The 26532-nt window shown below is 37.6% G+C and overlaps 1 protein-coding gene across 2 annotated transcripts in view; it reads right to left on the reverse strand.

The window, feature by feature from the left end:
• PLXDC2 (plexin domain containing 2) overlaps window positions 1–26532 on the reverse strand; it is a 262841-nt gene that overhangs the window by 132342 nt on the left and 103967 nt on the right. For both annotated transcript variants that reach the window (XM_032101667.1, XM_032101658.1), the window contains exon 2: window positions 11556–11767. In XM_032101667.1, coding sequence (XP_031957558.1) covers window positions 11556–11767 — 212 coding nt within the window. The remainder of the gene's footprint in view (window positions 1–11555; window positions 11768–26532) is intronic.

Consider the following 26532-nt stretch of genomic DNA (forward strand, 5'->3'; position numbering starts at 1 on the left):
ATGGATGAGATCTAATTGAGTAAGCACAGGAGGAACCCAGGGCCATCTGAAAACTGCAGATATGATTCAGGACCTACAGCTGAGCCTTACCGTACAGGAGTGGCAGTGGACCATTCAGTATAACAACAGCCTAAAATTAGACATCTATAGCTAGGTAACTTTCACCTTAAATTTGCAACAACTTTGATCACAGAATCATAGAACAGTTTGTGTTGGAAGAGACCTTACAGATCATCTTGTTCCAATTCCCCAGCCATCGGCAGGGACACCTTCCACCAGACCAGATTGCTCAAAGCCCATTCGACCTGGCCTTGAACACTTCCAGGGATGTCATCCAAATTGCTCTGGACAACCCGTTCCAGTGCCCACCATCCTCATGGCAAAGACTTTGTTCCTAATATCTCATCTAAACCTACCTTCTTTCAGTTTGAAGACATTTCCCCTTGTTCTATGACTACATGCCCTAGGAAAAACTTGCATGTACCTCGTCAATGCCACATGCATCTATACTTAGGTTTCCAAACTGAAGAGCTGAATTTCACCTCCAATTTCAATATTAGCTACAACTAAAAAAGAAAAGCACTTGTACAGACTCCAGCCTCTTTTAGCAATCACAGTCACCTAACATTTAATATAAATTAATATACATTATTGGAGCAGTATACAGATGTGTACTACCCTTTATTGAATGTTTACGTAAGAAACAAAACCTCTGCAGTATATTTAAGAAATTACGTTGATTTCCAAGGTGATGGAACAATATGCCTGATATAAAAAAAATCAACATTTGATACACTGCTAATGAGTAAATGATAGAATCAAAAGTTCTATTTCCAGTTTTATTGAAAAAAATTTTCAGGAATGAATTGCTGTTTCTTTCAACTACATACTAATTTTACAATTCTAAGAATTAGAGATTTTGTTTTCTAGACAAATAGGGACATAGGGTGCACTAACTTATGACTATGGAATGAAGATGTTCCAAACATCCTCACCAAACTTGCTATAATCCACTGTGCCAGCCAATATTATACCCCTAAAGTTATATCCTCAAAATGAACACCCACCAGGTTGTTGACCTATGTAAACCAGATTGTTGGCCCACTCCTGGATATGGCTAAACTAAGCAGTAGCACTTTGGAGCCAGATTATGTCCATTCTAGCACTGAAAGACACTTTTCATACACCAGAAGAAAGGAATCCATACTTTGCCTGGAGCAGGAAGAACCTGAGGAACAGCTTGCTTTGTTATCTGTACTGGAGCAGAATACCTCTGAGAGATCACGGCATTTTATCCCTCAAGGCATTTTACTGCTCCGCCTAGATGAGATCAGACAGATAGGATTTCCATCTGCAATTTCTCCCTCTTCCTGCTTTTGTTGCTAAGGTTACAGAAAGAATGCTCAGAAAATGATGCTTGGATTTATTGAAAAATTTAGTAGGAAATTGTGAAGAATTATGCAGCTTGCTACAAATGCATGAAAGAAACCTCCAGTAACCCTGTTACATCTTTCTAACTTTGGTTAAATGTTGAGCCACTAAAAGGTCTGGGGAATATGTTTGCTATTCTTTTTCTTTTTTTTTCTCCTTGTTATTCACACTGCAATTTTCTGCACACCCTCCAAGATCTCCTATTGCCAGTTTTGTTTTCCAGAAACAAGTATACTGTTTTTTTACTGATGGTCTGTGAACACTTAGACATGCTGCACATGAATGCTTGCCAGTGTTATAGAAGAAAGAAAAAACCAAAAATCCCTGGTATTTCCATTAGTTTTTTCTGTTGTGTGTATGAAATACTACAGCCCTTACAAGTGTTTCATAAGCATTTTCTTCAGCAGTTGAAAGCATTTAACGGGCATTTTTGGAAGAACAAATGCACATTTTACAAATGGAGCTTTCTTGACTCTGATCCCCCTCTTGATATAAATTTTGAGCATTGGCCCCATTTATTACTCTCTTTGAAAAGTCTGTATAACTCATACAATCACAATGAGGATAGATCATTGACTTCCACATAAATGCTAAATTTACAGAGAGTCAAAGGAAGTGTCTGACCAAATCTGAAACAATGGACCCATCTGTTTACATGCCAAGTTGCAACTGTTTTGGGATAACAGATAATTGACTTTACCATATTAAAGAAACATGAAAGGTTTGAAGAGACACCAAGTAATCCATCAATGTCAGCAGAATTCCTACAGCTTTAAAAATCTATCCCTAAGGACTGGTACTATTCAAACTGGAATTGTGGGGCTTAGTGTGACAACTTCTTACTCACTTACCCAAATTCCTCTGCACTACCAATGTAATGGTAATGTATTCACCCTCACTCCCTGCTCCAACCAACTATGCACAATTTGCTGAGTGCTGTTAAATTAGCTAAGGCTGTTTGCTTTGCATGGGTAGAAATGAACATAATCTGCTTTTTGCATGACCGAATTGATACAACTCTCCTCTCTTGAGGACACTCCAGGTGAACGTGGTGAAAAGGGTCAGAAAGGAAGTGCCTGGGAAAGGAAAGACCTTCCCAGCCTTCCTGGCCACACTAATATTGAGCTTTCACAAGTTGAATCTATTTTTGGCAAACCCCTGCAAGCAAGGGCTGAGGCATGTATGATTGAATTAATTAATTCAGAAAGTACAAGGTCTATTCATTATGGTCATAGCTCTTTTCAGTCGTGAGTTCAGGCATTCTGGAATATGCTTTAGGAAGCTGGAGATGAAGGACATGGAAAAGTAAAATACTATCATCAAGAAAATTCAAAGGCAGATTCCATTAAATTCTGAACTCCCTGTCTCCTTCCTTGATATAAAAATTCATTATCATCAATATGTTAAATTAAATGCCTGGTGTGCCAATGCAGCTAAGCATGTGTAAATGAACTCAGGATTACAATGGAGTTCTCTTATTTAGGAGTGGGGAAACTGGTTTTCAATTTCTTTCCTTCCCCCATCCTTTCCTTCCAAGCTTAAAGGAAATAGAGAATGAATTTTTCCTCCAGCCTTTTCCCTTTTCAGCTGTACCGGAGTTATTAACAGAACCATCACTTCTTGAGCTTAGATTGAGAATATTGGAAACGTTGACAGGGTTATTGCTACAAGGCTTTTTACAGAGTTGGCAATGCATTCAGTCCTGCTGAATACTGCAGCAAGACCCAGCAAAAGTGTTAAGATGACCTTGATATAATTAAGCAATTAGTATATTCAAAACAAAAAGATATATGAGGCGTTTGCCTAGTTTACATTTTGAAGCAGAAAGCCTGAAAGAAAACAAGACAGTGATATTTCAGTCTGCTGGCTGGCTAGAAAATGTGACATCACTGGTGAAAAACTCAGCTGGACAAGCAGAAAATAGTGAGTAAATTAATGATTATCCCAGATTCTGTTTCTAATTGCAGGTGACGTACTGTTTGGTGTAATTTAGCAAGAGAAGAGAATTAGGATATTTCATGTGTGATCTGTGTTGCTTTCCAGACCAATTAGCTTTCTAGCTCTTCTTTATAATTATTAAAAATTATCAGTTAAATACTGAATTTAGCAGTAATTTTCACACATTTTAGTTTATCTTAGGATGTCACATGAAGAGAAAGTTCAAATAATTTCAGCTTGAAAAATGTATATTTTATTTTTCTGAAAATAAATTACATTCTCCATCTCCAGAGTAACAAGCTAATTTTCTAAAATAAACTCTTCAAAATTGTGAATAAAAACATTTTAAAATAACAATAACAGCCTTTGGAAAAAAAAATTAAATTAAAATACTGCAAGAAAATTCTATACAACTTAACCTTCAATTACTATATCAGCTATATCATTTACCACAAAATTTTAGCTCTCTTACAACAAAAATATGACATCTAAACATTCTGCTACATGGAAAAGCAAAAGATATATCCACAATGGTTTCAGTACAGCAGCACTGTTTGTGCATATCCCTAGACTCTTCCTCCAGTATATCCTTAATCTCCACTGTAACTTTCAAGCTTCTAAATATGAAAATAATAACATAATATACAACTTAATCTCTTAAATGGATACCAAAAAAAGCACAAGAACAGCTGGACTTTCATAAGTCAAACATCGTCGTATGGTCCTCAGAACTGACTGGGAAAGAGAATTGGACTTGATGATCCTTGTGGGTCCCCTCCAACTCAAGATATTCTGTGATTCTGTCTGTGTATGATGCCCAGGAAGCACAGGGGACCCAGAGCAAACAATAGCAATTGCCCATTTTCCTGAGGGCCCAGTAATCTGCTCCTCAGAAACTCCCTATGTGTTTAATAACCCGTGACAAATCTGTATTCCAAGAATTTGCCTGATTTTGTAAATTTTGACATCTACAACATTCAGTGTCAATGAGCTCCAGAGCTTTTGCAGTTTAATGATGTGCAGTAGAGGGGAATCATATGGGACATTTGTTTAATCCTCTGGAACGTTATGGAAACACAAGAGACAGCAGATATTCCAACAGAGACTTCTGGACTTAAGTTACACTGGCTTAAAGTCAGCAAGACAATGTGTTGGAGGTACAACTGACATGGCCTAAGGCAACATAAGATAGGGTCTGAAATGGCTGAAAATCTGAAGAAATGCCACCTTCAACTGTAAAACCATATTTTTTAGTCACAATTGTTTTAGCCCTGGAAGTTCCAGGTCTATACTAGGTTACCAAAGTTTAACTGAACATTGTGAAAAATATTTGCAGGCCTGCAGGAAGAGCCCAGCTTTCCCCTCCTTCTCTTGAATGAGTCATACACCAAAAATCACGTGATGTAGTAATTATTAACTGTGAACAAGAAATAATTCTACATCCCTAAAAGTAAAAATAAGAGTGAATATAACTTTTGTTATGATAAAGATTTTGCAAGTAGACCTGGAAAGCTTCAGCCATGTAATTAAATCAATTAAAGTTATTTCTTGACTTAGGACTTTAAATGAATCTTAACCAAAATCTAATGTTTTCCTTATTTCAGTCAAGGGCTAAATATTATTTGAGCTCAATGGTATAGTCTAGGATCTGTCCCTAAAATGAAGCCACATCAGAAAGCAGGTGTCAAAATAAAACTGATTGTTGCTTCAGGTTTTTTAGAATTTTTTCCCCCCAGACTTTTGTAAATACAGATTTCAGAATACAAGTATTGTTCTTTCTCTCTCTAAAGAATCAACCAATTCCTGTGACAAATTTCTGCTCTGCAAAGCTTCAATCCTCCTCACTTATATGTCAAATGGTTCAACTGAAACCTAAAATCTGGTTAAACCTTTGTACTGAACATGCATTTCAAGAGAGTCGTACTGTTCTACAGAGTGTTATACATTGATTTTACCCTATAATTTACATGTAGCTATCAGGTCTCCTATGGGGCTTGCAGCAGAAACTTTGATATTTCATAATCTGCATTAAAATGTGACTATGCATTAAGAAAAGAATTCTGTCCTAGTGGTGGAGGGATCAATAGCATCCCTGATATTATTAAACTAAATGGCTATACAAGAAGTGTTGCCCATGGAATTAACTTGCACTGTTGAGGATCACTGACAGGGGAAGGAAGATACAAACACTATTTAAGCGAAATGTTTGAACTATAAATTTAAAAGGTAAGCAAGCAGACAACTTTACACAGGCAATTAAAGGCTCTAAAAATTGCAAGTCAGAAAATAGGTTTTAGAAGTAAAGAGGATCACTCTCTTAGCTTGGGATGAGGACAAAGAACAGAAGGACTCATTAAACTGTGACAATAAGGATTTTTTTTAAATACAGAATATGGTTGTCAGTAACTTGGAGGGACCATGGTTTCAGAATACAGTGTTATTAACCCTACTCTTTCTAAGTCCTTCAAACGCAACTGGCATGAAAGCATTGGGATGGGAAAAAAAGGAAAAAAAAAAGAAGAAAAACAGGAACAAAAGGCTTGGCCAAACTGACAGCTCACTCTGAGACTATGATATTCTAGTTTTAAGGCTTCTTTTACACATGGACAAGTTTTTCTACTTTTAATACAGTGCATTAGAGAAGTAATTGAGGAATTCCCTTATCATTTGTCCAGCCACGGGAAATTTAATCTCAAGCATTTATTTTCTTCCTTGCTCAGACTTGCAGTGGGGACACAGCAATGGGCATGCTGACACTGCTGTCAGTAGCTGAGAGTAATTGCTCTCAAATCCCAAGGGCTGTAAAACTCAATGCCTTCTGTTGTTTTTGCCAGTCAGAATCAGACATCATCACTTCCATGAGTGACTGGGACTGATAAGGGAGAAGCGTTCTTTTGGGCAGAAACTCTGGGTCGGAATGCAAAATCCAGCAAAAGACTGTTATCAGTAAGAAATCCACCAGTGTTGTTTCAATAGGGGCAAGATGCTTTTCAGGTACAAACTACTGGGGCTGCTAAAATTTGCATTTCAAACAACATCTAGAGAAAGTAAAGAAAGGAGAGAAAAAAGAAAGAAGGGTGACTTCAGTTGGCAACAACTCTAGTTTACTTAAAAGCAATACACAGCAGTAGATATCAGTGACATCCACAGGAATAAATGAATCACTTCACTAGAGAAAAAAAAAATTGCACTGAAATAGCCACAATTTTCTATGCTTGCAAGTAGTATGTTAGGTGGGGTGGAGAAAATAAGATAAAGTGGAGTTTGGTTTGATTTAGCATGCTCAGCATGCTGGTTTTTGTTCAGAACTGATTCTTCTTCTGTCATACATTTGCAATCATCCATTCTGTTCTAAGACTTTATATGAAAAATTATGTTTTCCTCCATTTTTGCTGGTGCAAAGCAATAAAACTTTACTGCACTCAGCTCAAGCTTGACTATGATCTAATCTATTATTTTATTGCTGGATTTATTTTTGATATTTGAAGTTTGTGAAAGACTGTTGTTTTGATGTAGTATCTCTATACAGTGGCAAAAAACTTGAAAGTAATTCACATGATCTAAAGTTATTTTGCAAAGTTTTTCACCTTCTGCTCATGCCAATGCAAGCTGTAATTCAGGGACTTCTCCAATTCAATTTTTCTGTATTTTTCTTGCCGATGTTTTACCCTGCACTGGTGTGACTGCAGTCACAAGGAAGATCTATGATAAAGAGACCACAGCTATACATACACAGAGGGAGAATCTGTTCTGTATGGAGCTACATATAGCAAAAAAAAAATGAAATAACTTGAAAAATTATGCACATTTTAAACTACAGAAAAATTATGATGCCACATTTGTGCAATGCACAATTGTATATTAATGCATTAGTTGTATATTATTGCATTATTAAGCCTTTTCCAGTGCTCAGCACTCAGACCTGCATAAGCAAGCACTATGGCAAAACATGAATGCATTTGTGGATCCCTTAGTGGTGAATACTGGGGAACCAGCATCCATACCAGATACATTTCAGAGATCAGCTCCTTTTTCAGTAATGCAAAAAATGAACAGGCAAAAAGAACCTCTGATACCCACCTTCATTATCTGTATGGCTACAGGGCTTTGAGAATTAATAGAACAACTGGTCACATCATCACCATAAAGATGAGTTTATTTTAACAATGTTAATACTAAACTGCTTAATAAAAGTGAGTTATTATAGAGCATACTTCTCTTTTACAAGAGTATATGAAGAAAGGTAGCACATGTCTTATTTTTCTCCTTGCTTGAAAGAAGACATGTCAAACTAGACATATTCATGAAAATGTATTTTCACACTCACTGCTTTTACAAGGACTTACAGGGTTTGCAGCAACAAATTCTACCTGACACGTTGCATTTCCTAAGCTCTATTTACCATAAATAAAGGGCACTTCTAAATGTCCTGAGCACAATAAACAAAAGCAGTAGAATATACAACAAGCAAAAACCCAAAACAATCCTGACCCTCAAAACAGGAGAGAAAAATCCCAAGAAAGATGAGAGAAAAAAAACAAACCCAAAAGCTAGGCTTGAAATTATGATATTGTGAAATCCCATAAATTTGAGAAACAAACTCTCCAGAAAGAAGAATTCTGATGGTCCCAAAGTTATTCCAGGCAGAAGGCTTTAATGTTTGGCTTTGTGACCCTTGGGAAGAAATATGGCTGAGCCATGGGTGCTCATATCTTCAATGGAGCCTCTCTGAAACTCTCATCTGCCACAAAGACAAGAAGCTAACTTGTTGCAATGCATCACCAGATTCCTGTCTTTTTGGGGCTGACCCTTGCAGTTGGTTTAGACTGCTGACAACATATTTCTTTACCTGTCCCAAGGCTATCTGCTTTGGAGATTTCTCTCAGACTGTAATATCTGTGTCCAGCTCTATAAGATGGGATCTCACTCTTTTTATGCTGCTATTTTGTCCCTCTGCAGAGCTTTCTCTCTCTCTCTTTAGCTATTTTATATAATGGGAATGAAAACATAACAAGTCTCTTATGGAATATGATCCTCATCTGCCTTTGAGCTCTAGAGTACCAATTGCAAATAAAGCAATTGGGACTAACCTCCACCTTTGGGAGGCTTGTTGGGTTTGCAACATTATAGTCTCTAAATGGCACACTATAATAATCCTACTAAAGTAGGAGAGCAGGAGTACTTTCAAGATAGTTGTACTGTTTTATAGAGTGTTATACATTGATTTACCCTATAATTTATATTTAGCCACCAGGTTTCCTACCTGGCTTGCAGCAGAAACTTTTTCTTTACGACCTTTGCTTTTTGTTTGGCAACATCCATCTTTGTGGGTTTGTGCCACCACAACACTGCACCTGTGGACCACAACATTCCTATTCTTCAGCAACACAATGGGACTTAGAGGTCTTATCTTCTGCTTCCCAAGACCCTGCCCTTTTCTGAAGGTCCAGCACATCCAGTGGCTATAGCCACTGCTTCTGCTAGTCTCTGCAATATAGTTCAAGACCAGTTCAAGAGAACACCTTTACTTGAAAAAAAGCACATGAATGTGTATATCATTTTCCATGAGTCCTTTCCTGAATCACAGTGCCAAAAAAATGAAGGAGACAAAACAGAGATGTGAAGAGAGGCGCCTGGGGTTCCTGGTGGCTACACTGCTCCATTTTCGGACCAGAGAGGCTGCACCCTAAAGAGAATCCCACCATTATCTTTCCTATGCCTAGGAGGAGGTCCACCCTGACTGCTGGAAAGGTGTGATAAACCAATCTACAATGTACTTTCAGGAAGAGTGTTAAGAGGTCTGCACTTCATGCTCCCATTCAAGCTGATGTTAAAATAACCTCTGGATCAGGGCTGATGGCTCATCCAGCATGGTGAATCTGGGAAGTTACAGAACAATTCCAGTAATTCCAACAGGAAAAAACAAATCAAAAGTGTAATTTCTTTAAAGTAAAAGGAAATCCAGTGGCAGTAAGCTGTGCTCCACACAATTTTGATTTTATTATTTTTCACCTTATATATGGATTGGTAACTTAAGAAATATTTAGTTTTAAACAGCGTGCAGAAATTTCTGCTTATGGCCTTCCCTTTTTCCTTGGCTGTTTTGGGGTGGGTTTTTTTATTTCCTTTTGTTTTGGTTTGGTTTTGTTGTTGTTTTGGGGTTTTTGTTTTGTTTTGGTTTTTTTTTTGGAGGGAGGGGTAGAGGAGAGAGAGGGAATAAGGGCTGTTTGGTTTGGGTTTATAAAGCTGGAGAGAAAGTAAACTCATCATTATAAAGAAAGACAGAAAATATCATCAAGTGAAAACATTCAGCACTGTCAGTCTTCATATTAGCATGGCAAGCCCAGAAAACACTTTAGAGAAAATAATATCTGTAAAAAACAGTATCTGTAAAGGAGGGATGTCGTCATCCTGTAGCATCACTAAATGTAAGTGGCAGGTAATACTCATTCTCTGGATTTTCTTTAGCAAGCACTGCAATGTACACAGAGCAAGCATTTAAGATAATGAATAAGCTCTCCAGCACTGCTGATAAGCTCCCAAGCTGCAGAAGACTGCAATGTATGGATTCTTCCTCTGTGGATATCTGTTGTATACTCTGCCTCCTCTATAAGGCCAGGCATCAAGGGTTTTCCTGTGACATGCCTGTGTGTTGTCGTGGGGATTTTCAATGGAATCCGATAATGTGTAAAACCACAACTCAGTTATCTTATTGTGCTGAAAAGACTTAGAAAAAGAGGTTTGCAACAGAACACAAAACTTGAATTCAATAAACTTTTCAGGTTAAGACACTACAAAGCCATTAATCTGTCAGGAAAGATGTTCCTGGAAAAATACCATTCTATGTACATCCATTTAGAAGCATTCATTTTTTTCCCCCCAAATCTTGCTATACATAAGTGTTAGAGGGGGAACTCTGATCATTTTGTTTCAAAAGAGCTTGGAACCAAACTGAATGGAAACACTGCATAGGGGTCCATGGGTAAGCCATGGAAAGATCAGCTACTAAAACTTTCCTGTACCTGAGACAGCTTGCACTTTACCTGCTAAAATAACTAGATGCAAGATTGATCTGTGTTGTGCCCAAAAGAATTGCTACAAGTATGGGCAGATGGGGATTACAAGAGGCAAAAAGGAAGTTATAAAATCAACATGAAATTCAAAACTACAATTTACCAACCAGTGACTTTCATGTTAGTACAAGAGGAAACATAATTAGTGCTGCACAAACTGGGAAGCTTAAAAACAACAAACACACAACACACCTCTCAAAAAGCACTATTTTTTTACTCATGCAGTAGAGATGCCATTGTCTCTACAGATGGGCTTTATATTACATTGCTTTTTTTATTGTGTAACAACCCAAAATCTGAAGGCTGCTTTTTTTTTTCTCTGAGAGTGAGCTTCTCAGAACTGAAAAAAACCTTGACACTGTTGTTTTGGAAGAAGATTATAATGAATGAAGATGTTAAGTGTAGCTTAGTCCAAGCTGTATTTTATTGAAAAACAGGATGTAGATTTTGTTAATAACAAAACCCCGAACTCAATACTTAAAAAACCACAACAACAACAAAAGAACCAAAGAAAACAGGACAGAGAGCTATCTGGCAGTTCAACAAGAAATTAGAGGTTGAATGACACTATAAAACAGAGGGAAAATGTCCCAAGACTTCACACAGATGGACTTGATCCATCTTATTCTTTGGAAGACCAAAAATCAAATAATGCACAATTTTTTTCAATGACCAAAACCTGAATTTTCTTCCAATTTCTCATTTCTCTAGGGTCTTTTCCCCTTTTTGCTTGGATATCACTATCCATAAAGATTAGGCAAATTCTTGAAAATTGAGATGTTTACACCAACTTCAAAAAAAGAATTCAATTTTATTCTAATATTACTTCCTTTCAGCAAGAACTGCTAAAACATGAGACTTCCCTTGGCTGTTTTCCAGTAAAGAAACAGACATCCTAAAGAGACTATACTCAAAACTCAGAAAGGACAGGCTCCAGCCTCAGGACAAGACAAAACTCCAGCTTCCCTGTCCTGACAGGTTCGTAAGTACAAAGACCAGAGTACTCTTCCCCATAAGTGTTTGAATACCCGGAAGGAACTGTCCTAATTTTTTACTTACCCCCAACCAAAGATAACAAAATGAATTAAGAAAATAGATGGGATGAATATCTACCTCAATCTGCGTAGTATTGTCATGTCCCTCTTCAAGCAGCAGGTCAGTGAAACCCCCTGGCTCCGAAGAATCCTGCCCCATGCTGGCTCTGTTGGTGTCGACTGATTTGAGGGACTCTGAGTGCCTTCTCCACCTGTGGCTGCTTACATATGAATCCACCTGCACGTTTTTCTCCACTCGAGGGAAGCTCTGAACAACTTCATAAAGCACACCTGTTTGACAAGGAAAGAAAGGCAAAACAAAGCAATGTAATAAGTGAACAGAGAGCTGGTTTGCTTATCATAATCGAAAACCTAAGAATTTTTTATAAAGCTACAACTCATAAATAGCCATTTGTATCCCTGATAAAGTTTCTACGGCAATGTAAGTGTTAAAAAGAACTGTTATACTTTTACAAAATTCAGGAATTTTGACTAAGTTTGGTAGACTCCTTTATAGACTCCTTTAAACATCCTAGATGTTTTATTTTTCTGCTTGTTTTCTGTCTGGGAAAAGCTTTTCCTGTAACTTTTGTAACTTTAATAATGTTTACCCATAGCTGATACTTTTCAAAATAGAGTAAGTCTAACAAAAAATATTTTAATCACCTAAAAAAACAAATGTAGAAGAGACAGAGAAACTCTTGTACAGACTTAGTTTTTCCTACTGATTTTATGTTGAAAGAGCTTGGAAGCCATGGTGAAAGGCAAATAAACATTATGAAAGATGTGAAATTCTCATAAACAGCTGTTCCAGTGCATAAATAAAGCTGCCCTGCTGTATAAAGTGATAAACATGAATGATGTGTGAAGTCTGCAGACACTCACTATATCTTCTGCAAGAGGTGAGCAGTTGGGTGGTGTGTTTAACATATTACTTTTGGACATTTTCATGCTCATTTGCAACTTTTTCATACTAGTAAAACTATCAGCAAAACAAACCTATAAAACTATCATCAGATAAAACCATTAATTCTTCAGAAGTTTCTATTTTGCCCAATCCAAAAACCCATCAAAGTATTTTTCTGTTAATTTATTTTTGTTAGTGCCATCAAGAGAGGTTGAAGTAAGTTTGCATATTTTGCACTAAAAGTCAGATATGCTTTTCATACTTTCTTTGGGTCTAAAAGAAGAAGTAGAGGGGTGCTCTGTGCATTGGATGTGGCTGGAAGAAGGTGATTTGGTTCAAAAAACAGAAAAAAAGGACTCTCAAAAGAAGCAGCAGAGAAAAGGAAAGTACTGAAAGCATAGACCAGTAAATAATTATCTGCAGAAATACTTCCATTGTTTTTTTTAACAGAAGCTCCTGAACAAAAGATGGCACCACTTCCAAGGTCCTTAATAAGCATCACGCATGTTGTCTAAGTACAGAAGAGATGGGAAAATAGAAAATTAGCTATCAAAGGTTTAAATAAGTGAGATTTTCCTGCATCACAGCAGGAACAGGTATAGGAGCCATGGGTATAGGAAAATCTGTCAGACACTGTTCTTAGCAGATGAGAAGGTGTTACAATACAGAAACAGTATCTAATAGAATTTAGGCTCTATGTGGTTCCATTTTTCTAACAAACTCCCCCAAATCTACTAAACTTATTTCCTAAGCTATTTGATCAGTCACAACCAAGCTGAAATTAATGTGAGATGAAGGTGCTTGGCCACCTGCAGAAATCAGAATTTAACTGACATGCAGAACAAGAAATCTCAGGCTACATCTTTCCTTAGACCCCAAGCAATCAGACTTCTTTTCTTTTAATAGGTGGCTTTGAAGACTGTTTCCTTGCATTTCTTAAAAACCTTAGAACATTGTCTTCAACAAATTGCTACTGTGTTCCCTATTTTATCAGAAAATCAGCTTGATGCAGAGGGACAGCTCAGTGGGTGAACTAACTTATTCCTCCACAGCCCTTATCAAAATCTATTCAAAGCAGCCCTCCCTGCTAGAGCTTGCAGGCACTCCACCGTGCTGTCATAGGGATGAGGCACTGGGAAGCTGACAGACATGGCAAACTGCTCCGATACATGGGCAGAGAGGGCTCCCTGCCCGCGATCCGCAGCGCCCGAGGCTGGGTCCCTGGAGACCATGACCGCCCTCCTGCTGCTGCCGAGGCTCCGGCACTGAGACACCAGGGCTCCTTCTGCAACCACGGGGAGCATCACACACCTACAAACAGGCCACAGCACTTCAGGTACATGTCTGCAGGACCTCTTTCCCTTCCCCTGAAGCACCTTTCCTGCCGGGTGCTCAAAACCCATACTCAGAGGGAGGTAAAATAAAGCACTTTACCCCCATTTTGCACTCCTACTCCAACCTACTCTTTTCATGGCTATAATACATGCTTGACATGTTGAGGCCATCACCTAAACTAGCAAATAGAACATGTGAAAGTTAGGGGAGGGTTTTAAATCCCATTCACCTCAAGATGAGACCCATTTGTAAAGAAAAGCAATTACACCTTGTTCTCCCACATCCTGAATAGAAATGAATGTAGTTTCTAACCTTGAAGGAGTTAGTAACATAAATTGGTTTTTAAAATTATAATATAATGATGGAGAGAAGGAAAGAAGTGTGTTGGGGTATTTCCACTGGCTTGAAAATTGTACACAATTTTCTTCATATTTTCTTTTACGGTATAATTGCATCATGGCATCTGCAAAATTTGGCTTGGGCCATTCCACATTAACAGAGATTTTTGATGTCATTAGTGCACAACTTTTATCTCCTTTCAAATATTTTAATTATGTGATTTTTCTCTTTGATACATAGAAAGCGTTCTAAAATAATATCGTTTCTGCTATTACAGTGACAAATATTTTTTACAGGTACAAGCTATACTGACATAAGGAATCTTTAGAATCATCTAGCTGTATTCAGAACGCATGATATCCTTCTAAATTGAATAGTAGCAAGAATTAAATGCAGGAAGTGGTAACTATTCAGTTTAAAACTAGTGTTTGGAGGTTTTTTCACCATTACTTGTGAAATCTGTAAAACACTCTTATCAATAGACTAGTTAACTGTCCTGGACTGGCAGTGCGGAGATACTGAGCTACAACGTGATTTCAAGGAATAAAGAGAGAAATGTACTGTGTGATTCCTCCTTCATTAAACCTTTGCCTTAAACTACAGGGGATAGAGAGAGAGCGGTGATGAGCTTGGTCAGGCCAGCTCTGCTCCAGAATGTTCTGTTGTTTATCCCAGCAGAATGCCAAGAAAATGACAAATATTTTTGAAATGAGCTGAACAGGATGTTTTATTTTCAGATAATGGATAGATAAATTAAATTCTAAAAGGCGGCATCCCATGAAGAAAAAGCATCCAAAGACCTAAACTTCCAACACTTTACAAAGTAGAACTGTTTCATGTTTCTGGTTGAAATCTCTGTGTAGCTGAAAAAATCACATAAAAGGCATTTTAGAGGAAATGTACCAAAGTATTACAGTCTTATCTTTTAGATCTTAGAGCTCTCTAATTAACACTGAAGGAGAACATGTCATTCAAATCAATTGAAAAGAAGCCAAATGCTGTAATATCTGATTTATAATAAAATCACAATATTGGCAAACACAGATGAGTAGCAACTTGTTCAAATTGTATGAACAGAGATGCAAAACTACAGTAACCCTTCAAATCTGTTAAAGCTGGAACTACTGTTTTCAACTAATATTTTTATGTGTAAATCATCACAGTTTTATACATAGTACTCCTATCACTGGCATGTCACTATCTCTGTGGGAAGGTCTGTATGACTGATACTGTGCTGCAGTGTTTTGAAGCAGTAAAAATAGAGTAAGGTCTTTCTAATGAATATGTAATGAGGATGGTGTTTTGGCCTGATCCTTCAGCTCTTGCTCTTGAAGTTTTCATAAAATTAGTGATGAAAATCGTTATGCCTACAGCTCCTTTCCTCCTTGGGTTATGCTAAAATTTAAGATTTCAGCTCTGTGTTGAGTAAAGTTAGAGAGGCAGTCAGGTGGGGAGAAGGGAAACAAATCTGTAAAAAGCTTTCACCAATCGGAAATTATTTGGTGACTGCTGGGAAGATCAGAAGCTCTTGCCACGGTTGGCCAGTTCAGCCCTTCATGACTGATGTGATTGATCAAAATTTCCATCAAAGGCTTTAAGGGAAAAGGAGCATCATTCACACAAACTGGAGAGACTTGCACAGAATATTTAGAGAAGACATTGAGGAATGGGAATGGATGAAAATTACAGGCAGAATCACTTTCACTCATTTCTAAAACAGGTGTTTCACATTTCCTTCTGTACAGGTTTACCTGCTCACATGAAAAAGAAAGCTTTTGGCATCTATTGCTTAAACCACCATGTACCCAGGTAACAGCTTTTTTTACCATTTGAGCTTGCATTTTAACAACTACTAAACAAGTTTTTAAATGTGTTAAACTAAACTGATGGAAGACAAACATCTAAAACAGGTCTTGTACATCAGGACCTTTTGAGGTGGCTCTGCTAGTCTGAGGTTTTGGGCAGGAAGATGTGTGTCCTGTACTATGAAATATATAGAATGGCTTAACACTCATTAACATAAATCAATGCTGTTTGTCCACTTCAATATTGTGAATTATACAAGTGGCTCTAACAGAACAGAAATGCTGGGCTATACAAGAAAGACTTGCTGAAAGGGAAGAAGACACCTAACTGTGGTGGACACATGGGTTCTCTGCTTTGCCAAGACTGCCCTCAAAGAAAAAGGGAAAAATTCTAAGCAAATAAGCCCAAAATGCAACAGCTGAACCCGACAAGCAAGACAGCTCTGATTTTGTAAGGAAGTCTGGTCTACATAAAGCTTTATTTATAAGGAAGAAACAACAAAAAAGAAACTTTATATTTTTACGGGTGGCAATGTAACCAAAGGAGAAAGAAACCCTATTTGGGAAAAAAATGGCAAATAAGTAAATACTCTTTCATTCATTCAGCTGGTTTTGGGCTTTTGCCCCTTTTTCCACAAGGTCAAACAAAGTTTTGTGGAGTGTTTCTGCACATCAGAATTTCAGAATTTCATTTCTGAAACGTATGTGTTATTTACATTTCATGATTGCACACATTTAAGCCAACTCTGCAATTTGACTAATTTCATAAATGCACCATAATCAGCAAGATTTCTTTTGAAAGACTGGAAATACTCATACATTGAAATACTCATGCTCTATTCAGCAGATTGCTTGTGAGATACATGATCAACTTTCTAAATATGTTTCAGCCCAAATGCCAGCAAAATCAAGTATCAAATACACAAATTTATTCATCAAGGGACAGAAAATGCCATCATACTACTTTAGGTTAAGCAACTTTCTGTAGCCTGTCTTGTAAGTCTTTATTTTTATTATTACCTGTGCAGTAAGGATGAGAAAACAACAAATGTTGGTGGAAGATATGAACACTGGTCCCATGAAGTTATAGGCTCTTCAAAACATAAACATAAACATGCCTTTAAAAGGTTCTCCGGGTAGAGGGCTTATATACTGAATGACCAATATCACAGAAAAAATCAATCGTACTTCTTACAAAAAAGAAAAATTTCTAGTTAAAATTAACTCTGCCTATGAACACCTCAACAAAATAGAGACTTCTTCTGTATCTGATTCATGCACCTAGGACCAATTCCATTTTTCTGACCTTAATTTAGGAAAGATATAACGGATAAGCTTGACTTTCAATATGTCCTTGCTAATGATACAATAAATTTCTTAAATTAAAAAGTAACATGATTTGTAAAAACTATCCCACACTGAAAATTAACACATCAATAGCTGTGTCAGTTTGGTTCATGATGTTAAAAACAAAAAAAGACCAGATCCTCATAGTTTCTTTTTAAAGCTTGTCTGAATCTGCCAACAGAACTGTAATAATATATGGGAAAATAATGCTTAGCATGATCCTATTTTCCCCAACTAGGAATGAGAATTTATGAGACCTGCAAAGGGAATCAGAGGTCAACAATGATAAAACTCTGAATGATGGAAGATGATGATCACTGTACAGCTGTTGAATTGTTTGCTCAGAACAAAAAATAAAGTCTAAAATAACAACACTATCTTGATGTATGTTTTCCTTGCAATTATACAATAAGTAGTGACGTGCAATACAGAATCAGTATCAATAATAATAGGTATCATGGCAGGGAAATAACATAACTGGTAATTTCCTTCCACATCCATTTTATCAACAATATGAACTCAGACTCTTCCCTTTGCAACTGCTTTCTATTCAATAACTATTTTTCACCACTACAAGTGGTCCCAAAGAGCATATTACCACACTTCCAGAACTTTATCTTTGTCACAACTACAACTGCTGCAGGCTGGGGTTTTGTAGCGTTCTTCGTTGTTGTTGTTTTGTTGTTGTTTTGTTTTTGTTTTGCTTTTTTTTAATTGCCTGATTTACTTTCATTTTGTAATTATTTATGCAATCATACCGGTAAATTAAAATGGTATAAGTGAAGTCAAGATCCGAGTCCACTGGTAACAATACCATGATTTTGATTAGCCTACCCTGAGGAAATATTGTTAAATTACATCTTCAGTCTTATTCTCTGGCTACACAAACACAATAATTTGCACATTGAATTTACAAGCAGTCTCATTATGGATTTATAACTTCTTACAGATTTGTTTTGCTATTCTTCCTGTCAGTTCCACTTGGGGACCAAGACCTAAATTTATTGCTAACTGGATACATACAGAACCAAAAAAATACAACTTATGTCTTAAAGAAGGCTTGCAGTCTTGAAGATGCTGGGTAATGAGGGAGAAAATTTTGGTGAGTACACAGTGATATCAGTCATCACCAAAAATCTAGCCAGTACCAAGATTTTGAAGGTATTTTAGTAAAAAGAAGATTTAAAAAGGAAAAAAAGTGTTCTAATTTGATGTGCTTAATTTTCTCATACACACAATCTAGAAGGATTTAAGTTGCTTTCACAACTGAGTTAAAACAAGAGTTTAGGGGAAGGCTGATTGATGCCATGAAGATTTTTGCTTTTTCTTTTATACCCCTGTTATACCTTTTTACAACTTCTGTATTCCTAGTGCTTTTTGCCTACATTCTTAGACTTGTTTGTTAAGCTAAGAGACTAAACATCGTAGAAGCTTCGTAGTTAGGGATCAGTGTGCCCCAGACCCCAAGGTCCTCTCCAGAACATATTCTGTAAACCAAGAGAGAACCATCCAGGGGAAGGTTCCTTGGGGAGGGGGAGCTCACTTGAACCTCTCATTGGGGAATCTTTGATAGATATGCTAATTAGAAAAGCCTATAATGTTACACCCAATGTTGGGGGGACACACACACACACGGAAACACACGGGAGGAGAGAGACACAGAGACACAGGGAAAGACTCGGTGGGGTACATCTCGATGCATATGACCTGGACGTGTACACCTAAGGATCCTTAAGAATAAATACCAAGGTAAAATCCCTTTTCCCCTTCTAACTGTGTATGCCTCTTGATTTTAAGACCAGGAAAAAGGCATCATGATCATAACAGAAGTGGAAGGCATAAAACATTCCACATCTACAAGATGCTTACAAGTCTTATGCACATCAGCATCCCACACTTGCAGATCGTTTTTTTTTATTATTTTTGGAACGATAAAAACACAATTATGATTAAGCTAACAATGCAGAGTGTAATCCTTTATCTCAGCCCTCCACTTTCTGAAACAGGAAGATGAAATCACCTTGAAAAGAGAGATAATGAAGTTGGAATCGATTCTGGTTTAGCCTTCCCTTACAAAAAAAAAAAAAAAAAAAAGAAAAAGAAGAAAAGAAGCTCTAATAGACTTAGATGCCCAGCCACAGCAAATTCAATTTGAGTACTACTCACTTAATCTTTGCACACTATACTAATATGTTCAACACCCACATTTCCAGTAGCACTTGCAATAACTATTAGTAATGCAGACACCCAACTGTACATAGATGAATATTTAGCACATACTAAGCTTCCAAAAGGAAGTATATCTGTAACGTTCTTACGTCCCTGGCACAAAACTCACAATATTAATAATTGTATTTACTTGTGGATTATCAAAGTACAGCATAGAAAAGAAAGTAGTTAACACCTTTTAAATAATTTGAGGTTTTCTGATTAACTATTGTTGCAATAATGTCAAAATGCTAAGTCATGTGTAGTTTGTGTATTTTCTGTCCAAACCTCCCTATAACACAAACCCTTGCTAAACTACAGAATTACTTGTTTGAAAATCAGCAAAAAGTAAAGAATTTAACATAACAGTGCCCTGCCAAGAGAAATGGAGTTCTCTCTATAATATTCTATTTATATGCAAATTCTTGCTTTTCCAAACTTGATTCAAACGTTTTCCAAAGAATACTAATACAACTGTACCTTATTTAAGCACACTGTAAAAAAGTTTATAATTTTTTTTTCTGGTCAGTAACTGGATTACAATATGATTGCTGGTGTTGGGCAGTAGCATTAGAGCTGTCTCCTATGTGTCCATCTCACAGTTCCAACTTGAAAGCATCTTGCTTTTTCCTGAAGGATCTAGCAAACCTAGGCACTAGAACAACCCGGTGATATGAGAGAAAAGCATACAAAAAGTGAACTAGGCATTCATAATTTGAACTGCAGCATATGTCTGGAACTCCTTTTGTATGACTTGCTGAGAAAGAAAACAGTAAATAACTGGGATGTACTAACCTGTGTTAGCTTGGCTAATTATGCCCTTCCCAGCAGATAGTGCCAAATGCAACTTTGGTAGAAGGATTATCTTCAGTTTTAGCCTGAGGAAAAGCCAAAGGCTAAGGCAGATGGAAGCCCTTTGCTCAAAAAATGGATTAGCACAGATAGCACACACAGTGCAGGGTGCAAAGAGCAGCGATTGCAGGGGGACTGCTCTGGCCAAGACTCCACGGGTCAGCTCTCCACGGGCCTGTCACTCACTGGCGCTGGAGCAGCACCAGAGGGTAATTGGCTTTCTGGGTAGCCCTGTCAGGCTGATTTTGGATCAGGCACAAGGATCAATGTCAGCACTCACAGCAAAGGCAGCCACGGAGGGTTCAGTTGCTTGAGCAAAGAGATACAGATGGAAAACAGGGCTCCCATATCAACACAATGGGGCTGCCCATACATACAGGTACAGGCAGCATCACCTCAGGGGCACAGGTTAAAGTCTGAGCAACATGGCACAGTGGAAATAAGAGAAGAAAGGTCACACAATGGCATAACGCCTCATCAGGTGCAACAAACACTGATGGCACACAGATGAAGGATTTCCTCTCCTCCCTTTTCAGTGGTGCCCAACAGACTGAAACCACCCTTAGTAAGTTTGTCTGCAAACAAGGGCAAACTCCTAAGCCTCTTACTATCTCCAAACAGATTTATTAATGAGTTTGTGGCAGTGTGCCAAAATACAGCATACATATAGAGTGACACTTCTCAGAACTCAACACGTCCTGGACTTCAAAGAAAGATAGATCATGCCATGTAACCCCAGCATGACTTAAATATGGCACATTTCTCTTGCTGCATCCTCAGTCCCCTCTGTCCCCATCACAGGAGTGCAAAGGAAGTGGTTCGCAGTATTAGATGTTTCACAGAGCTCAGGATCTGGAAAACCGGAAAATGAATAAGCAATTGCTTTTGCCCAGAAATGTGTAGCAGAGAATGTAATAGTATCTGATATTATAAAAGCTGAAGAAAAAAGCTGCATGATTTTTCTTCCAGTAGAGTGGCAAAAGAGAAATTTTTGAAGATGGGAAAATTAAAATTTACAGCTGCTTATGAAGACATAACTTGGACTTTAGCTCAGTGATAAACACACAAATTGATTTCAGTCAGAGCCATAAATTTTAACCCCTTCACTTTCATTACGGATCAAACTAGGACTTTATATATCTTTCATTTTCTGCACACAAAGGCTTCCTAGAGCAACAATGGTTCAGGATTAAGAAAGATTAATCCAGATACAAGGAAATAGATTGATCATTTGTGGAATTAATGAATTCATTTAATAAACAGTAAAGGCTTAGTGCCAGAACTCACTACACTGTGGTCTCAAGATAGTTTTCATGAAATGTCCTGCAAAAAGTAAAAGAAGTAAATTGTCATCTTCAAACACAGAGTTACTTCAAGGGTCAGGAGGTCTCACTGGGCTCATATGGCAGAGTTCCATGTTTAGGTTAGCAATGACTGAAAAATACATTAAATGCTAGTACTTTAGAATCCTTAAGATACCTTTACCTGATTTTCATGCCCTTTTAGATACACTGAATTATGCTACAGTGTTTTATTTGTGATGCTGCTTTCTTGTAGAGATGGGATGGTCAAGAAATGAAAATGGTATTTAATTTTTAAAAAAAGACATTGAAGCTTATTTCAAGGTCTCTTCACCCTCAACTCGCAATTGCTGTCCAACTTAAATTTCTCTATATACTTACCCAGTTCCCCCATTTCTTCATATATTATTCCAAAAGAATAGTACAAAACTTTAAAAAAAGAAGACCTACTGCCTTCCATTTTCACTCATGTGCATGAAGTAAGTGTTTTAAGGACTTCTGAAAACATAGTAGTGATTCTAAATAACAAGGGCTCCAATCTGGCCTAGTGCAGTACCAGAGATATGGTCCTCTGTGAGAACAGTCACTAGAGAAGTCAGAAATTTTCAATTTTTGAGGAAGCATAAGAGAAACCTAAGTAATTATGGTAAATATATATAGTGTAGAGATTGATTCTCTAAAAGAAACTAAATATGTGCTGTAAAAGTGCAGGTTACTTATATTTTTCCATATTTTTGTGGAATAGCACAATGAATGCCTCTCTTTTGCAATCTATAAGATGCAGATAATGAAACTCACTTTCTCTGTTAAACATGGTCTGTGTTACTGATGACAAGCACTAGATAATAGCTATGTACTATTTTATTACTGAAAGGCCATTTCTTATTTCTTCCAGCCTCTCTGTTGGCAAAGTATTTTCTGTCTTGACTAATGAAGATTAAATTTGTTACTTAAATTATAGTGGGTCTAAATGCCTACTGCTTTTTTTTTTTTTTTTTTTTTTTCCCAGGAGAAATTCTCATTTTAGCTTCAGCTAAAATCAGCTAAAATCCTAGATCAGGAGATCTGCTAGAGAAAAACATCGTGTTTCTAGCACACTAATGGGAGTAAATTAGAGCAGAGATTGTTTTTAAGCTCTGGGATAAAATCTGCCTTGCTAGACTTGATGTGAGACTAAAAAAAAAAAAATTATAAGGAGGAATTGTAGAAATGTGTTTAGAGTCAAAGAACAGCTGTATTAAACCCATCAGAAATCAGAGGCATAAAAATACAAATTAAGCCAGTTTGAGATATGAATGATAGAAAGACATTCTTTGTTTGGCAGAAAAGAAATAAACCCTTTGAAAACTGGCAGAGATACTGGAGAAACAGAAGATAAAATATTGCATCAATCTTGAAACTTGTCAAAGCAATGAAATTATCCAGAAAATGTTTAATTGCTCTGCCCAAGACATGGAGTATTGAATATTGCCTTTGTCTTCTCTCAAAAGGCAGACAAGCTAGTACTGTGGATTTTGCAGGTCTGGGGAGTAGAGTGCAGGAAGGGCATGTTTTCACAGTTTTTAACTGATGAACAGAACTGGAAGGACTCAACTCCTATAAAGGCATTTTAGAATTTACAGATAAAACCTGTTTTTTTATATATGTTACAATTGACACTGTTTATGCATGCACCCCACTGTGCCTAAATAAAATTAGGGAACTGCATTGCTGGCATCCACTTTTAATACACAGAAGTTAAATGGAATTTAGTTATTTAGGTAGACATATTCTGGGAGAAGATCGAAAAAATGTGGTTTTTTTCTTCAGTATTATATACCTTCCAATTCAACCACGACATTTCCACGAACAAAAACATTATCAGCTTTGCAGCACTGCTGCTGGGGTGGGTTTGCTTGCATGCTGTGGATATACATTTCATCTGTGCATTTTTTTTAAAAAAGGAGGCAGAAATGGATACTGCCATGCTGCAAAGCATATTGTGTTTTGGAAGCTGTGCAGGGTTGAGCCAGCTCAAATGACATCAGTCTACACTTTACGAAGGGACAGATTTGCCACTCTGCTGTGCCAGTGCTTTTCCAAGTGGAAGATAGGACATTATGTAATGTGTGAAGATCATTACACATTAATCATCACATGAAGAATATGTTATTTTCCTTTTCAGAGGGTAAAAAAGAATAGATGTAACACATGGAACAAGAAAGTTCTGTATATTCCTTAAAAAAACACAAATGTGCTTAAATGCTTTGGAGAAGCTTATTTTCAAAATGAACCTGAGCTTACAGAAACTCGGACTGGGTAGAATTAGTTGATTAGATGCATGCAAACACGGTCTAGTGCCTCTAGAGAGCCGAAGGAATGACTTTATGAGGAAAAGACCTTCACAAGATGGCTGGCTTTCTGCTTGGGCTATCACTACAGTGCAGAGCATCTGTACTTCAGCCACTTGTTCAAGCTGTTGCTCAGGTTCTTTATTATCACTGGCTAGAAGGCAAATTCAAGGGAGAAAGGGGAAAAATACCTTTAAGTAAGAGAGAAAACATAGTGTTTGAAAAGTTTTTAGGTAAAATGACATTTCAGGGTTTACTTACTAAACAAAGACAAGCATATCCAGGTACAGAATGAATTGGGAAAATAAGTCTGTCAAAATTTGACCTATTTTGTTAAACAGAGATTGATATATTTGTAAAATATACTTGAAAAATCACCTGTGTTTCTTCTCATTCCACCCACTATGGATTTTATTCCTAAGAAGCATATAGTAATGCTGTCTCAACACGCTGTTTCTTTTCTCTTTCCAAAGGAAGAATAGTGCCAACAGTCAGCTGTGATTCCCCATGCCCTGCCCTTGAGATTCAATGACAGAAAAACACCAGCCAGTTGCATAAAAAGGCATCTTTTAGAGCAGTCTTATATGTCTATGTCACAGCATCTTGCTGCCAAGGTTTTAACCCACATACTGGCTGACAGCCCATCCAGAGCCTGAGCAGCCACAGTAAGGTTTGCAAACCAGCTCCTCACATCTTGCAGCAGGGAACAGATTCAAAACCAGCTAGACTACATTCAGTGTTGTAAGAGTAAAATGCAAAGGTTTGCCCGATTCCCGGAAATTAATACAACCCTAGAACTCATACTTAAGTTTCTCAGGAACAATTTTGATTTTGTTTCCAATTAGCTCAATGCTAATTTAGGGCACAAACTCTCCCTCTGTACCACATGTATTCACACTGTCAAAGAACTTGCAAATAATGCAAGTCCCAGGCTGGTGAATTTAAATGGGAATTTAACAGCCCCTAGAACTGCTCATCTTCTACAGGCCTGTCAGTTCCACTCCACTGAGGAGTTAATCTTAAATTAATCTGTTTTGCTGAATGCTGAGTGCCTTCCTCAACACATACATCTCATTTACTCAAGCAGAGAAACAGCTCAGTCACTAAAGATATATCATTCCATGTCTGAATTACAGAGGGATAGATCACCAGTTCCTGGATATCTAAGGTGTCCTGGCCAACTGACTGCTGAACTTGCACAGGCTGGCCGTCCTTTTGCAGTACGTCCCACAGAACCATCGCTTCCAAACCCACTACCATTAACAGGCCTGGTTTACACTATTTTCTCTTCAGATAGCTGTAGGGGCAATGCTATCCAGTGGTAAAGGATGCAGGTTCAGTCAGTAAAGACTGGCATCCGCACCTTACCAAAAAAGCTGGCTTGGCCACCTTTCTTACCTACCTGAGCTGCTTATTTGATCCTGCTTTCTGGTTTTGGAAAGCATATGCCCACAGTGACAGAACTGTCTCCCGAAATTCACAGTAAACTTTTCTTCTTAAATCAGGGCTAGTTACAGTCCTCATGAATTTTATAAACTGTCTGTCCTGTCCTCTCTCTTTTGTTCAAATTAGTCTTCACTATTTTCTAGAAAAACTTCAAAAGCAGGACACCTTGCTAGGAGATGGAAGACCTCCCCAGGGTAAATGTAGCCTTGATCTCTCTGCCTCACTTCCCTGGAGAGTGCATAACCACCAGGATATTATGGAAATATACGACACCAGTACTTGGGCTCAGAAGGCAAGCTGAGAGCTTCTCTCATTCACAAAGACCAACCTCACTCTCAGAAGTGCATGGCACATGCTGGATCTCAAGGCAAGCAGGTCTTCTTGCAGACCTTAAGAGTAGTTAATCCCTAGAAAGAAGCAGGATTTCAGACACACAATGGGCATTACTTGTTTTTGTTTATAATTTTCAGGCCACTCCCAGATTCACAACTGAGTGTTTGGGTTGCAAACTAAGTGATAACAGTAAGCAACTCACACAAGGCTTTAATTCCACTTATGAATTTAAAAACTACAAATTTGTCATGAAAACACTGAGTTTCTAAGTGCCCAAGTCCTTCATCATATTTGTAACCTTAAAAGAATTTGGGAGGAAGAGTTTGTTAAACACTAACCAGTGTTGACAGCAGATGCCCACTTGCTTCAAAGACTAAATGCAGTTTTTCAGCCTGTGTATCACATGCTTGTCAGTCATGTGGAGGTTTCTCATAGTTTGGTGGATCTGGGCACATTTTTTGGTTCTAAATGAACCCACAAAACCACTGATACTTCCATGAACCAGGGACTTTCAAAGACTTGTTATTTAACTGGACTTTATTGCACAACTCATAGTGGACATTTTTCCTCTTTTCCATTAATGGTAAACCATAACCTCACAACTTCTTGTGGCCCAAATGAATCTCCATTTCTGCCTGGTTATACTAAAAGCAGCAGATTTTCCACACTGCATAATGTAGGCATTCCTTCACATGATTTAGCTAAGCTGTTTCTAAGCATCTGTCCAGTGTAATCTGTTTGTAAAAAAGTATGAAGCATATATCCCTTTTTACTTACTCCTGGAGGAGAAAAGTAATAAAAGACAGCACATTCAGCCTCCTCCTCTCATACAAATGCAGTAAGAAGGGAAAAA

Source organism: Corvus moneduloides, chromosome 1 (genome assembly GCF_009650955.1).
Source record: "Corvus moneduloides isolate bCorMon1 chromosome 1, bCorMon1.pri, whole genome shotgun sequence".
In the NCBI taxonomy this organism is placed as follows: Eukaryota; Metazoa; Chordata; class Aves; order Passeriformes; family Corvidae; genus Corvus; species Corvus moneduloides.